General features: G+C 49.8%; 1 protein-coding gene across 5 annotated transcripts in view; it reads left to right on the top strand.

Annotated features, from left to right (window-relative positions):
* Positions 1-16,233, top strand: part of LOC114803086 (transcription factor HIVEP2-like) — a 61,952-nt gene that overhangs the window by 39,676 nt on the left and 6,043 nt on the right. For 3 of the 5 annotated variants that reach the window (XM_029002390.1, XM_029002391.1, XM_029002389.1), the window contains 2 exons: positions 10,802-10,849; positions 10,945-16,116. In XM_029002390.1, coding sequence (XP_028858223.1) covers positions 11,212-16,116 — 4,905 coding nt within the window. In that variant the 5' untranslated portion in view covers positions 10,802-10,849; positions 10,945-11,211. Of the gene's footprint in view, positions 1-3,246; positions 3,424-10,801; positions 10,850-10,944; positions 16,117-16,233 lie in introns of all 5 variants that reach the window. The other 2 variants (XM_029002388.1, XM_029002387.1) reach the window with 1 other exon arrangement.

Below are 16,233 nucleotides of genomic sequence, written 5' to 3'. Positions count from 1 at the left end.
TCGGCGGCACGTCTTCCTCCTCCCCGGCCGCCCGCCCAAGACAGATTACGAGGACGGAGCTGTCAACTTTGTTGATTGTGCCATTCTTCAAATGTACTTTTCGGTTTCCTTCCATAAATTTTTAACTCCCCCCATTAAATATAAGGTAATTGCATTGTCTCTATATATTGCCTGGAGCCACGAGACTAATTAAAGCAGAAGCGCTGCAAGTTTGGGCGTATTTATTAAGAAGACGCATATTAATTATGGAAGATGTGTTAGACCTCAAATGAGAAATAATCCGCCGCCATCGTGCAAGATCGGGAGACCAGGTAACGGCGCAAACCCCAGTAGCTAAACGAAAGCGAACATGTTCACGCCTCTCGCAAAAAAGTCGTTCTTCGTCTGTCCGAACAAAAGTGTTTCACAGTTCTGCAAACTGCGTCAATCAATCAGTTTATTTATCATTACTTTTTTTATCATTAGTAAGGCTTTAAATTTATTGCATTTCCATTAAACACATTAGCATTTCCAAAATGTGGCGGTTAACGTGAACGAGACTAGTGAGACGTAGAAACTAAAGTCAGAGACGCAGCGAGTGGGTCATTTTTTTCTGAATTTTTATCGTTTTTATCTTTTTCGCCGTTGCGTTCCTTCGCCATTGCGATTGGGCCGCATTACGCGATGGCTTTACAAGAGAGAGGGGGAGGAAGAGGACAGAAGACGGGGTGACAGGCGGAAGCAGGTGCACCTGACAGGACGGTCGTTGGTTCCCATGGTTTCGGCGGGACACGAGGACGGCGGCAGGCTCGGGAGCCCCGGGGGCTTTTTCGCGCCGTGATGCATTTAGCTGCTTAATGCCCCGCCGAATGATCCTGCTAACTTCCCGGTATTACTTGCCATGAAAATTTCATCACCCGAATAATGTTGTGGGAGTGGAGGGGGACGGACGAAAGGGGGACCTGTTCCTTGCACATTTGTCCCAAAATCATCAACCAAAAAATGCTTTGTGGGCTCCTTCTATTGTTGTCCATGTTGTAATTGCATAACAAATCGCTATACGCCGTTTCGCCTGAACCAGCTTGACGTTTTAACGCACGTAACGCAGCGATACGAAGCGGGATTAGAAAGGAAAAACGTGGTATTGACGTGCTTCGCACTTCAATCCCCTTCGCCTAAAGACAGTTATTGTGAGGCGGGATAAAAGCGTCCCTTCTTTGGCGGCCGTGGAGGTGTCCAGGATGAGACGGTGAATGCGGGTGCGTACGAAGGGGGACCGTGAAACACCGGAACATTTTCCAAAGTATCCTGGCCAGGCCGTCGGAATGGTCGCGTGCAGATTTCCGAGGCCTCTCCCTCCAATCGGATTCGTCTCCGGAGCGGAGGAAGAATGCAGCCCGTCCCCGTCCCTGGACTTTTTTTTTTTTCGGGGGGGGATTATTTATCGCAAATCTTCCCAGTCGGCAAAAGTTAACGTAGTCCAAACAGACTCGGGGACATTTTAATAAAGCCTCAAATTGCTTTAACCTTTTATCTTTCAGCCGTCCCGCGAGCCGTGTTTATTCCAGGCCGCGCGCGTTGACTGACGTGTCCCCGCGTGTGATTTTTGGCGGTAATAATCGCGCCCGGCCGCTCGTCCCACAGGAGTCGGCGATCGCAGCTCTTTTCCGCGGAAAAGGCGGGCCCGCGTGTCCCGCCACTCGCGGCGCGCCATTACTAGGCCGCTGGTGCGCGTGCACACCGGGCTCGTCGAAAGAGCGCCGAAAATCACACACCGGGACACGTGTGGTTATTATTCGCGAATCCTCGTTCCTCTCCAGCGTGGCCAGGTTTTGGTGCGTTTGCCGGCGCTGTAGATTCTGATGCAACCCGGCAGAAACACGGCTTTTCTGGGTGGTAGTAGCCTAGTGAACCAGAAGACCCGGGTTCGAATCCCACTTACTACCATTGTGTCCCTGAGCAAGACACTTAACCCTGAGTGTCTTCAGGGAGACTGTCCCTGTAACTACTGATTGTAAGTCGCTCTGGATAAGAACATCTGATAAATGCTGTAAATGTAAATGTAAAATGTTCTGGGCCGGATCGCCTCGCGTTGGCGTAGCGTCCTGAGCCTCCGGGCGTGACTGAGGTGTTAAAGAGGCATTATTTGGGGGGGGGTGGTGCTCGAACCCCCTCCGACCCCCAGACAGGACCCTTCTCTCAAACCGCAGGAACGCCAGCCGCTCTGGAGGAAAATGACGACAACCAAACAGAAACGTGTCACGCATCGTTTACTCAGAAGAGTCGGGGACGAAGACATGCTGTGGAATGGAACGTTGGCGTGAATACGTTTTTTGATAACATAATTGATCTAAGGTCTGCCTGCAGCCACGCCCACACACAGTCTCTTGCAGAACGTTGGTAGAATAGCAGATAATTTGAATTTACAGTTGTAGCGTAGTGACATTACGTCTCCAGTACGTTTACATTTACGCTGTTTATCAGACACGACTTAGAGTCAGTAGTTACAGGGACAGTCCCCCCCTGGAGACACTCAGTGTTAAGTGTCTTGCTCAGGGACACAATGGTAGTAAGTGGGGTTCGAACCCGGGTCTTCTGGTTCATAGGCGAGTGTGTTACCCACCAGGCTACTAGCACCCATACAACCAGTAGTTACAGGGACAGTCCCCCTGGAGACACTCAGGGTTAAGTGTCTTGCTCAGGGACACAATGGTAGTAAGTGGGATTCGAACCCGGGTCTTCTGGTTCATAGGCGAGTGTGTTACCCACTAGGCTCCAACCACCACGGTATCATCCGGTATCAGTACTAACCGTTCTCAGGACGATGAAGGAAATCTCTTCCTGCTAGATGACCTGTCTTGGTCGGCGATGAGATCTCTGCCATTTGTCAGGTGCTGCGGGGCCTGAGGGGAGGAGCTTGGTCGGTCCCCCCCTCCGCCGAGAAGCTGCGTCTTTTCTCGCGGGAAAAAGAAGCGGAGGGTCTTGTGGAACATCTGGGGACGGGACTCGTGCGCTCGTGTTTGGTTGGAAGTGGCGTCGTGCGCGGTGCATTCATCTCCGAGTCTTCATCCACGGACCCCGAGAGCGCTCCTCAGAGAGAGGGCGGCTATTGTTCTAGCAGATGCTGCGCTCGTTGCGACATCGCAGCGCGTCTCGCTCCATTCATCCGTCCTTTTTACCGCCGATTATACGTTCCGTGTTCGGGAATCATCACTGAACGCTCTCTCTCTCTCTCTCTCTCTCTTTCTGCCTCTTCTTTTTCCACAGTGGTCTCCTGGCCAAGGGGTCCCTCTCTGATCGACCCAGTGCCCCCCCCCCCCCCGCCCACCGGCCTGACCTCAGCGACCCTCAGACGGTGCCAGGCGCATCTCCCGAGCCCCACCCCGACCCCCCTCTCCCACCCGTACGCCACGCAGCCGGCCCACGCCGCGCGGCCCCCGGCCGGTGAGTTCACCGCACGAATGGCGTGGACGTGAGAGAGCAGGGCCGGGGGGGGGGGACACGTGTCCTGCGGCCGGCGCATCTGGCTGCGGCCCTGCGGGGGGAGGCTGCGGCTGCAGATGGGAGATGAAAGAGCGCCGGCTGATGGGCCGCTGATTTACGCTCCGCTTCCCGCTTTTGCAGTTTTAACATTCATCATTTTAAATTGAATTCAGTGGTTTAATTAGTAAATATTAAAATGTATATTTTAGCAGAAAATCTATCGTTCGTGCTATATAGCTGTCCCGGTTTTATTAAATGGCCTGTGGACCTATTGCCTATACTACTAAAATATGTCCAAATATGTCAATGGTGGAAGTAGCCTGGTGGGTAAAAAGACCCGGGTTCAAACCCCACTTACTACCATCGTGTCCCTGAGCAAGACACTAAACCCCGAGTCTCTCCAGGGGGGGACTGTCCCTGTAACTACTGACTGTAAGTCGCTCTGGATAAGGGGGTCTGGTAAATGCTCTATATGTAAATGTAAATGTAAAAAAAAAAATGGTGGTGTCTCACATTTGGGGTCAAAAAGTGCAATATGACCAGGAAATACAATATTTTAAATTATTCTTGCAATAGAGAGTCATTGTCTTTCATTCTGGGCCACTTGATAAATGATGATAAGTGTTATTTACTGAAAACCGAGTCTTAACCGAGTTTTGGGGTTTGGATTTAGGGCAGCTGTGGTGGTCAAGGCCCCCTTGAAATGAATATGGAATTCTGGGTGACGATCCACCCGTAATGTCCCGGAATGCTCTCTGGGCCTCACCGAGCCGCTAGCTTCGTTAGCCGCAGCTAACCCGTTTTTTTTAAACCACGGTGGTCCGGCACCCCGCTCGCGTCTGTTTGCCCACCTTAGAACCGAGCTGTTAACCTTGGACAGCGTCTAGGGTCCCATTTATTTGGTCTGCTCTGCGAAGGAGGCCCGGGCACATTTGCAGCAGATGTTTTGGCTCCTCCGGCTCTCCAGCCCGCCATCATGGCCTCCAGATGGGCCCCTCTGCCCCCACCGCGCTTTTGGACCTCGTCTTTATAGAATTTAGGCGGCCTGGACGCCTGGAACCCATGAGGTATACAGTTTCCACTCCGGCTCCAGCCAAAAAAACCTCACAATGTCCTTTTTGATATGTTTGGGAAGGAGGGCCGAGGGGTGTGGCGAAGGGGCTGAGGTTGGAGGTGCCGAGATGTAGATGCAGGTTCTAGATGCATTTTTTTGGGCATCTGCCGCTTTCCCCTCCAGTCGTGGGCCGTTAAAAAGTTAACGACCGAACGCAGGTTTTTATGTTCTGCTGCACCTCATGGAGTTCTAACGTAGGTGGAAAGGAGGAGTTGGGACGGAGGCGGGACGGGACGGGGGGGTCCGGGGAAAAAAGACAATTAATCAGCGCAGCTGTGCAGCCGCTTCCTGACGTTTCTGCTAAATGTGGTGGAAAATGTAATGAGGGCTCGCGCCGTAATGGGTTCAAGTGGAAAATATGACGGTCTTTCCACAGACAATTAAGGCCAACGAGAGGCAGCCTCGTTCCGTAGGGCAGCGCGGCGCGTTCCGCCCGGCACTAAACGGAAACACGCACGCCGAACGGTTGCACGGAGGGCCCAGGCTTGTTAGGGCCACGCTTTAAAATGCATACCTCAACGACGGCGCGTAAACGGCCCGCCCTGGGAACATCTCTCGGGAATTTTGTTTGTCGTGTTTTTCTACGAGGCCATCCCATAATCGCCCTGTGTTGGGTCGCCAGAGCGATCCACGGAGGTCCACGGCTGCCTTATCGGAGGGAAAGAAGGACGTCTGGCGGGGGACGCTGGGAGCGAGGGCGGACAGGGAAAGGGGTCGACTGGCCGGTCTGGGAAATGATGTCACCTCTGCTCCCTGTCATGTCTTTCCAAAGTCCACAGATGGCTGGACGCTCATTCATTGTCACGGCCCGAGACTTCCTGCGCCGCAGCCTCTCGCAAACAACACGCGAAGTGATAGCGGCGACTTATTTATTTATTCCCCCCCCCCCCCTTCTTGTCTCGCGGGGACATTCGTTTGCGGAGTGCAATGCATCTTGGGCTATTTCCAACAACAGCGATGGAGCGAGCTGAACGGGCTGGGCTGGAGCCAGGGGAAAGCTCAGTTTCCGCGCTGGGGAGACGTGGACAAGCGCACGAGTCAAAAAGGCATGTAAACAAAAATACAACAGACGGGCGACGCCTCCGGGCGCCTCGGGGTGGCGCCGCTCCACGTTGGTCAGGTGGGCCTGACGGCATAACGGCAAAAAAATCATTTACAGGGCAGTAGGAATCAGATCAATCAATCGTTTGGTCAGAAATAGCAGTAAATCAATGCAACAAAAATACCAGAAAAACGCAAATGTAAAGGCTGACAGATTGGATGAAAACGGCAAAAAATGATTAAACAAATTCACAATTTTCATATTTTTGAGTAACAATATCGGATTAGCCTCAGTGTTTTATCTTAGCCTAAGTTGACACCTGTAGATGCCACCAAATATAGTATGATTCATTTTATTTTTTAGAATATGGGTGTGTGTATGTGTGTGTATAAATAAAATGCTCACTTACACCCCCTTTGTTCTACACGCCGTAATATGATGAAAGTGAATTGAAATGAAAGCGATTGTTTTCGTGAGATGTAGCAAGCACATGGTGACACTGGGCAGTGGTGGCCTAGCGGTTAAGGAAGCGGCCCCGTAATCAGAAGGTTGCCGGTTCGAATCCCGATCTGCCGAGGTGCCACTGAGCAAAGCACCGTCCCCACACACTGCTCCCCGGGCACCTGTCATGGCCGCCCACTGCTCGCCAAGGGTGACGGTTAAATGCAGAGGACAAATGTCACTGCGTGCACCGTGTGCTGTGCTGCTGTGTATCACATGTGACAATCACTTCAATTTAACTGTGAAACGTGTTCTTTGCATTTGACCACAAAGCTGTAGCTGACATTGCATTTCATGGTTGAGAGATTTTGCCAGAGCGTCACCCCGATATTGCCCGGTAACGTGATAATAGGGATGGATGGAATATGGGGTCAGGGTCCCGAAATCTCGCGCCTCGATTTAGCGTTTGCATCCAAGGCCTTTTATTCCTTCCAGCCATCTCTCTTCCGGAGGCGTGAAGTCGGCTCGGATCCCAGCTGCCGGATGGTTCCGGCGCCGCAGCGCCGCCACGTTGTGTAACCGGGGCCCTTTCATAACGCGGCTCGGCGGCGGCGTGGCTCCGCGTGGCATTCATGCTTTCTCCTCCCACACAGGAACCGTCACCCACGCTGCTAACCCCGTCTCGAGATGGCCGTGGATGCTGCCTCCCACGCTCGCGTTCCCGTTCCAGCGCCCTTACACGCATGCGGCGTTTAAAAATACCGCGCTTCCGTCTCAATCCAGGCCTTTGTGCTGCTATGAATTCACGGTCCGTATTCGTGCAGCTCCTGCCGAATTCACAGAAAGAATCACCTTCTCTTCACCGACGCCTACAGGCGCTTTTGTCTTTATCGAGTAGATTCTGGAGGTTTGCATTGTGCCGCTGAGCACGTCTGTGGACTCGGTCCCACCTGTGCTTCATCTGTGGGAACCTAATCAGGAGTTGGTGGGACCCTCTGGGGGGCTGACTCACGGCCTGCTCCCGGTGATCCATCCAGCTAACTTGCTTATGCGGGCAAAATAAAATTCCCCATTTCTGCAGACTTGCAACGTGTGCAAAAGACGGATCTTCCAGGGAGCCGGGGTACGAATGGGAAGAGGGATCCAAATCGCTGGGTTGAAGGATAATAATTACACCAGCCACATTGTACAGAAACGGCAAATGACAAAAAATTTTTAATAAAATCAGTCTATCGCCCTTTCATTACATGGTGAAAAAAAAAAAAAAAATATATATATATATATATATATACACACACACACACACAAATAAAACCCACTAAGGTTTAATAATAATAGTATTTATAACAATAATAATAATTATTATTATTATTAACAATAATAATAATAATAATGTTTATTATTATTATTATTACTATAGTACATTTATGCATTTACATTTGTGTCATTTATCAGACGTCCTTATCCAGAGTGGTACTGGCTAGGCCACTAATTAAAAGAACTAAAAGGATTTTTATACTACTACTAATACAACAATCATCTTTATCATAATCCGCATAAAGAAAAATCGACAGAAATCAATTTAAATGAGTTGAATTCGCTCTGAGTAGAGTTACACCAGTCACTTGTACATAAACAACGAATAATAAAAACCTGCACTAGTACAGTTTATCACATTATAAAAGTTCAGGTAAACACTTACCACACTGCCAGCTCCTCTTAAACGGGACTCGTTTACTGTGGGAACTTTACGTAAGTCCTATTTTCAACCTATTCTCATATTTGATGTTTTCCAGTAGATAAAGCCAATGGGGGCTGTAAAAATTCCACCCGTCACTAATGAGCCCAACCAAAGACTTTTTACTTTTTGCAGCATATAAATGCAGATTTTTTTTTTGGTTGGGACTTTTTATGTGCTCTTTCAGGCCCAAAAAAACCCCAAACAAACCCCACGCTGAAACCAACAAACACAGAAGAAGGTACACGCAGTCGGGGGTCCCGGGCCGCTACCTAGCCCCGTACTGGATTTTGTCCCATAAACACGCAGAATGGAAACGATTAGTCGCCTTCTGAATGATTTAGGCCCCGTCCGGGATAGAATCAAGGAAACAACAAACGGCCGATGCGACGTCACCACGGGGGCAGACGAAGGCTGTAAGGCGATCCGCGAAACCCTGTCACCGCGCCCGGGAATGCCCTCTAATGAGCCCGGGAGCACAGGCGTGCCCTCGAGAGTCCAGGCCCGAAATCGCTCACGACGCCGACCGGTGCGTTCCAACGCGAGCCCGGCGAATTGGCCAAAAAAAAAAAAAACCCCGAATGTGCAGAGACGGGGGGAGAAGAGGGGAAGTTGGAACTGGAAACAGATGAGGTTGATTGAATTACCGCAATCTGTTTATTGCAGTGGCCCTGCGAGTTTGGCGAGGCAGGGACAGCCAAGCAGCTGATAATGGCCGCGTTAAGGACCGTGAGTCGGAATATTTGTGGACCATTACCTGGCCTGGCTCCGTTTTATGTGCTGTTATTATTTTTTTTTTACTCCGCAGCCCTCGTTGTCCCGCGGTGAACTCCGGGCGTCGCACTCGAGAAAGACGCCCTCGGCCGGGCAAAGCAAAACAAACAAAACAAAAAAAAAGCCGGGAACTTACTTCATTCCGCAGATTAGGGGATTTCCAACCGGATTAAAATGTGACATAATGCCGGGCCAAATCCCTTTAGGATAGATGCAGCACACAGCGTTCATTGACACACGAGTTCAGGGGACCGTCGTTAATCCCCTCGCGGGGCTCCGGCAGCAAAATGCCAAATGCTTAATCCCCTAATTTTAACCCCAGAGAAAAGGGCCCTTGTGAGGCCCCCGCTCTTTCACAACCGAAGATCCGGACTGAGGACTGGGACACAGCGGAGAGTGGCGGGCAGGACTCGCAGTGACGGTAGAAGGGAATATCCAGGACGTGCGGAGATACCAGTCATAATAAATTCGTGGTTAGGGGCGGTAGTGGCCGAGCGGGTAACACACTCGCCTGTGAACCAGAAGACCCGGGTTCAAATCCCACGTACTACCATCGTGTCCCTGAGCAGGACACTTAACCCTGAGTGTCTCCAGGGGGGGACTGTCCCTGTAACTACTGATTGTAAGTCGCTCTGGATAAGGGCGTCTGGTAAATGCTGAAAATGTTAGAAATGTTAAATGTTAGATACGTTTCAAAAGGGGAGGAGCCTGTGGGCATGATTGACAGCTCTCGCATTCTGGACCATTTAAAGAGCCTCCTGTCAATACATTCAATAATTCAGATTGGCAAACTAAAGGACGTGAGATTCGCAAACACCCACGTTTTATAGCATGTTTTCTGCTTCATTTATATGGGGTTTCATCGGGTAAAAAAACCCTTATATAATTCAGCCCGGTGTTTCTTTGAATATGTTCAGCAGAGGACCGGCCCCTTGCACTCTCAACAATGCCTAGCCCACACATGAGCTTCCTCCTGCTCTCTGGAAAGGATGCCGTGGAACATTTTTGTTCAGCTCTTCAAAAAAAAAAGTAGGACACTCTTTGCCTTTTATGAGTAAAGCGCTTTATATAATTCATTCAGCGCGTTTATCACGACTTAAAAATGCCACAAGTTACGTAACTCGCAGGCGGAGGAGGACAGAAAGGTGCATTATCTGTATATTTGGTGCCTCATATTTATGGTCCCGTGTCACCAAGATCATCGGACGCAGGGGAGATTAGGCACCCGCCGAGGGATCGTTCGTTCAGAAGGTGCCGGAAAAGAGCTTTGTTTGGCCGCCGTCGCGGTGCCGGGGCCTTGTGCTGCCCTGCTCGGGGGGATTAACTCGGGGAGGGAAGACATTGTCGAGCCTCGCGGCTGACTGCAAAGATGCGAGGGGTCGGCTCCGTCGTTGCCGGGCTCAGAGGCTTCCACCATAACATTACAACGTGTGAGTAGGTGTCCAGATTTTGAACCTTCTTAATTTGCGAGAGTTGTGTCATTGCAATGCCGGTTGTACATATCGGCTCTCGGTGGTCAATAGGCGCTGTTCGATATGGATCAATTCTCTCTTCTGTGTAAGACGTGGAAGAATGAAAGAAAAAAAAATAATTTAAAAGAGGAAACAATGTTACTGTTTCAGGTGCTAAAAATATCTGTGGTTCTCTGCAGAGCTATTTTTAGCACTCCAGACGTGCACGTCACACAGTTTCCTCACTCGCACCCAGGCAGCACGAGGCCGTCTGTCGCAACCACCAAAACCCTGAAGACAAGAGTTCCGAGCGCAACGCCAGAACAGCAAACTACAGCGGCGTCCGTAATGCATACGACAGGCCTGTACAGGCACGTGACGTTATGTCGTACGGTGCCCGGCTTTTTCCTGTATCGTACGTGGAGCATGTAAAGAAGGTCGGAGCAAAAGAAAACACCAGCAGTCCCTCTACCGCTTGCCCTTTGAACGCCCACGCACATTTGACACCGAACGTCACTCGCGTTCCGCCCGGCTATTTTTAAACCGTTTGTGTCTTTTTAGGAACTGCGTGGGCCTGGTTGCTAATGATGACTCACGGTTCGAGTGAGAAGGGGAGCGTCTTCTGCGTTTGATCAATGAGAAGTATCTGTACTGTGATGCAGTGAGCTGGTTACGTGGACCGCGAATGATTAACGGGTTGCAGTTATGGCACCAAAAAGACAGGAAGGGAGAAAACAAATAACATGTGTAATACAACGGACCATCCGTCTGTTTTACAGGACATACGTGGACATCTAATGTGAAAATATCACTGAGAGCTTCTGAAGGTAAGGGTGTACATATGCGTTCTGTTATGAACAATTACAATACTATTAATGTAACGTTACGGTGAAGTTTGGATATTAACACATTTTTTTTACAGGCAGCGACCACGCATTTGATGACGTTGACAGAAAAGTGACAGCAGCATAAATCCGGCAAACGGAAACTTGATTTCATGGTTGCAAGCATAAGGATGATTGATATAAGGACAGTGGACTGATGCTCCGAGAAAGACATTTGCATCAAATGTGGAACGACCCAAACAGAGCAGCCATGGAAGGACCTTTTGTTTAAGTACTGCTGATGGGCAAACATCTGCACTAATAGGCATCACTGTTTAAAGAACCCAAGTGAAATAAAGAGTAAAATGGATTCACAGGATCCTGCTGTAGGACAAAAATGCAAGGAGCCCAGGGAGAAGAGCATGCTACAGAGGAAATGGGTTTCGGAGCCCTCACCTGACACAAAAAGAAGCACTTTTGCAGACCCAGAGGGAAAGAGGCACTCGCATCATGAAGGCGTTCAAATTGGAGCTACTGGAAGCAGCATTAAAGGTTCGGCACAAGCATATGGCCCAAGGAAGTTGCTGTCTTCTGCAAGGAGTCAGTCATCTCAAGAGAATCCCTTCCCACAGGTTTTCTCCCCATCTTACCCGTACCAGTTAGCACATTCATTTGCCCAACAGCCCCTGCAAGAGCCCTTCTTACCTGGGACGAAGCCTCCAGACTTGAAAACACACGCATGGCCCTTTGCCAGTCAGCTGCAGTCTCTTCCCCCTGAAGACATATTCCCTGGACAGTCCCGTGCCCATGGGGTCTTTCCACGTCAGAAGTCTCCCAGTTTACCAGCGGCTTTCTCCCAGTATTCTCAGTCGGGGCCTGAACCGCACGAGGAAGGACACAAGAAAGAACAGAAACCCAAGAAGCCCGGGAAGTACATTTGTGACTACTGCGGAAGGGCTTGTGCTAAACCCAGCGTGCTGAAGAAACACATCCGCTCGCACACCGGAGAACGTCCATATCCCTGTGGTCCATGTGGCTTTTCCTTTAAAACCAAGAGCAATTTGTATAAACACAGAAAATCACATGCCCACGCTATTAAAGCTGGACTTGTTCCGTTCTCTGAACTGGCAGCTACGCGCGCGGACATGGACCAGGCCTCTTCAGTGGGAGACACGGAGGTACACTCAGATGGTGAACAGAGCACGGACACAGACGAGGAGGCTGTCGATGACACAATGTATCCGGACAAAGGTAGCCCTATTCCACAGATATCCTTTGAATCAAATAAAAGCACAATGGAAAAGGGAGGCGAGCCAGCATATGCAGACCCAGCAGAAGAGCAAGCCATGGCATCGATGAAAGTGCCTATCTTAATTGTTCCCAAACAAGGCATCCCGTCGACAGCCATGGAGTGTCCCGTGTTCCCAGAAATGAAGGGTCACATCAGTTCTCAAATGGGCCGAGGGGATGATTCGCACACAATCAAACAGAGACTTGCTTTACGACTTACTGAGAAAATGGGCCAGGACTCAGAACAGTCTCTGAACCTCTTGAGTCCTCATAGCAAAGGCAGTACAGATTCGGGTTACTTCTCCCGCTCTGAGAGCGCAGAGCAGCAAATTAGCCCACCCAACACCAATGCAAAGTCCTACGAGGAGATCATGTTTGGCAGAACCTGGTATTACAAACCAAACTCTCGGTCACGACAATCTTTCACTGTAGCAATGGCAACCGGTCAAGACACTAACACAGCAAATAGGTCTAGTGCCATGTTGGATGTGGGAATGGGATCACAAGAACACATATTTTACAGGAGTGATTGTAGAGAGTCACAAATGGTACCTGGCTGTGACCCCAAGCAGTATTCCTCTGGCCCTTGCCAAAGTAGCACAAGTCTCTTAGAAGCTCCTTCTGATTCCGGGCCACTCACCAGGAGCAATTCAATGCCAACACCTTCCCCAACCAACCTGAATGTCCCGCAAAATTTGAAAGGCAGCCATTCCTTTGATGAGATGATGACTTCTGACGAGGTGTTCTACCAAGGTGCTGTCAGGAGGCTGAAACGACAAGGTGCTTTCGAGCAATCCATGCACGAGGGACACGTTGAGCCAGACAGCTATGGTATTGCCCCAAAGCATACAGTCCCAGCATTAAAACCTGGAGAAAGAGTCCCACTAATGCCTGACTTCAAGTGTTCAGGTCTAGAGATTGCAGGTTCTGAAATACGCACCGCACACGGCTCATATGGTACTAAAATGGGAAATACAGAAATGACCACGCGGAAGCGTAGAAAGGAAAAGAGTGTGGGAGATGAAGAGGACTGCCTTGGGCAATACGACAGTAGTAGGAGTGGCTCTATTGAAATGGTTGGTGACTATGATCCAAAAATTGGACAAGAAGCCTCACGGACTACACCCACTGCAAAAGGACAGTTATACAGCTCACACAGCCATTCGGATAGTTTTGACACCGGGACTAGTATGTGCTCCGAGGATGTTGTGCTCATGCCGGACCTTGAGAGAAAGGCTGGCGGCAACGTGATCTCTGTAATTCAGCACACGAACTCGCTCAGCAGGCCGAGCTCATTTGAGAAGTCAGAGTCCATCGACCATCCGTCTTATCAGGAGAAAACCCCAAGTCAGTTTTCTGAGCAGTCCGACACAGAAAATATTGAGGACGTGCAAAGCCCAGGTTCTGTCCCGAAGTCTGAGAGCATGGAGCAACAGCAACAAAGTGACACCGAGGTTGCTGCTCTGTCACCAAACCAGCAGTACCACATGCCACATAAACTTGTACGGCAGCCCAACATTCAAGTGCCTGAGATAAGGGTTACAGAGGAGCCAGACAAACCAGAGAAAGAACCAGAGGTGCCACCTAAAGAACCGGAGAAACCACATGTGGAGGAATTCCAGTGGCCTCAGAGAAGCGAAACATTGTCCCAGCTCCCCGCAGAGAAACTGCCTCCAAAGAAGAAACGTCTGCGTCTGGCAGACATGGAGCACTCATCTGGAGAGTCCAGCTTTGAGTCCACCTGCACCAGTCTCTCTAGGAGTCCTAGCCAAGAAAGCAACCTGTCTCACAGCTCCAGTTTCTCCATCTCATTTGACAGAGAGGAAAACCTGAAATCAGTGTCGCCAACCAAACAGGATGACTTTGGCAAGCAGTCAGAGTTTTTGACTGTCCCAGGCAGTGGGCATTCTCTCTCTATTCCAGGTCACCACCAGCGAGAGATGCGACGCTCATCTTCTGAACAAGCACCATGTGCTCTGCCTACTGAGGTTCCAGAGATCCGTAGCAAGTCATTTGATTACGGGAGTCTTTCAACCTCTTCCAGACAAGGAGAGGTCTATGCCAGTGCCTCGTCTATGAAGGAACGTAGACGGGGTTACCTCATGAGGCAGGCTTCCTTAAGTGTCTACCCTGAAACTGCTGTGCCAGATCAAGGTGCAGACATAAATATCAAGCAAGAACATCCTGAACATGCCCCACATCATTCACATCTATCTTGGCATGGTGCTTCTTCATTAACTTCTCATGGTGCAACTGGCAGCGAAGTAGCAAGACCCAGGAGAGGTGTCCAGCCTGTCCTTGGATCACATCATCCACTGCTCCAACATAGCATCAGTGAAGACAGCCAGCCAGAAGAGCCTCCTTTCCAGAAAACATCACGGTTGCCAGGTCAACAGTCTTTGGAGACTGAGCACTTATCACATGAGATTATGGGCCAAGAGGCAGTACAGCACTCTCTCCAAAGCAGCTTACCATCAGCACCCTTCATGCCATTCCAATACTGGCATGCAGATCCAACGCAAAGACAAACACAGAACTTGGCCTTCCAGACACATCAGTTGCAGAAGGGACATATCAGGCAGCCCCCAGGACACCAGAAACCACAGCAGCCTTTTGGTCAGATGCAGGAACAGTGTGATTCAAAGTCTGACGGGCAGAGCTATCCGTATCTGTCGAGGGCTTTTGCTCCACAACTTGGCCCCACTCCTTCCAAGGTGCTCTCAACAAGCTCAGTTTTCTTGCAGCAAGTCCAGCCAATTTTTGCCACTCAGAATGTAGGTTCACAGCCATCTGGCCCCGGAATGCTGGTTCCGGTCAGGATCCAGACCAATGTGCCATCTTTCGGTAGTGTTATGTATACTAGTGTTTCACAGATCCTGGTTACTCATGCGCAAAGCACCATTTCAAGGGTCATGTGCACAGACAATACATATCCAAGCTCACTCACAGCAACTGCCTCAAAGAGTCAATTAGGCTTCAATTTATCTCAGATCTTGGGCAGTCCAGAAGGATCTTTACGATATCCTCTCTGGAAGGTTCCAGAACTGCTACCTGGGAGACTGAATACAGGAATACCTCTGTCTTTGACATCTGGGACTATTTCTACCACAGACGCGTCCTCCAGTATTGGTGGAAGCAAACGAATGCTGTCGCCAGCCAGTAGTTTAGAGCTCTTCATTGAGACCAAACAACAGAAACGGGTCAAGGAGGAAAAAATGTATGGCCAGATAGTAAAGGAGCTCAGTGCAGTTGAGCTTAGCAACTCAAGTGCATCTAAAGTCAACTGCAAGTCGCCAAAGCCAGACTTTCCAAAGAGTGATGATTCTATTGATGATCAAGAGAGGATGTCTTCATCTCCACCAGCTGACTACCCTCCAACCAAGGTACCTGTACGCTCATCAAACCCTCATCTACCTGATGTGCCACCAGCCGAAAGCTTTACTCCACCATTGCAGATTGTGACAGATAGCCGGGATGGTACAGAGTCACCAGAAGAGCTTGATGTAGATGAATCGACCCCAGAGGCAAGCTCAAGTCCACAGTCAATGGTCTCTTCCAGTGATACACAAGAGGAGGCCAAACCAACCGTGGGAAGTAAGATCCCCATAAACATGCTTGTGCAACTCGCTGCCAACCAGGGTGGGAATGCTGTCGGGAGCACATTTTTGCTCACCGACCTAGCAGACGTGCAGCAGTTCTTTCAGTTTCCAAGCCTCCGCACAACAACAAGTGTCAGCTGGTGCTTCCTAAATTACACCAAGCCAAACTACGCCCAGACAAATCCCCTGACTTCTGTTTACGGCTCATGGTGTGTCAGCTCTTACAACCCCAACCCTCTTAGCCTTAGCACAAAGGCGACCCTAGCGCTGCTCCGCTCCAAACAGAGGAAGAACACTGAAACCTATTCGATGGCTGCTATGTACCAACCTGGGACTGGAAAGCTGGTGTCATCCCTCTTCTGGAAGCAGAAGTTTGAACAGGTGAAATGGAACGGCTATAAAATGTCTGTAGGTCGCATTTGAATTGTTATTATTTGCATTATTTAAAAAATTGTACATGGATTTGGCCGCCCTTACTTGCTTATTTTGTCATTAATG

The sequence above is a fragment of the Denticeps clupeoides genome, chromosome 14 (assembly GCF_900700375.1).
Source record: "Denticeps clupeoides chromosome 14, fDenClu1.1, whole genome shotgun sequence".
Lineage (NCBI taxonomy): Eukaryota > Metazoa > Chordata > Actinopteri > Clupeiformes > Denticipitidae > Denticeps > Denticeps clupeoides.
This window is presented reverse-complemented; position numbering and strand designations above follow the sequence as displayed.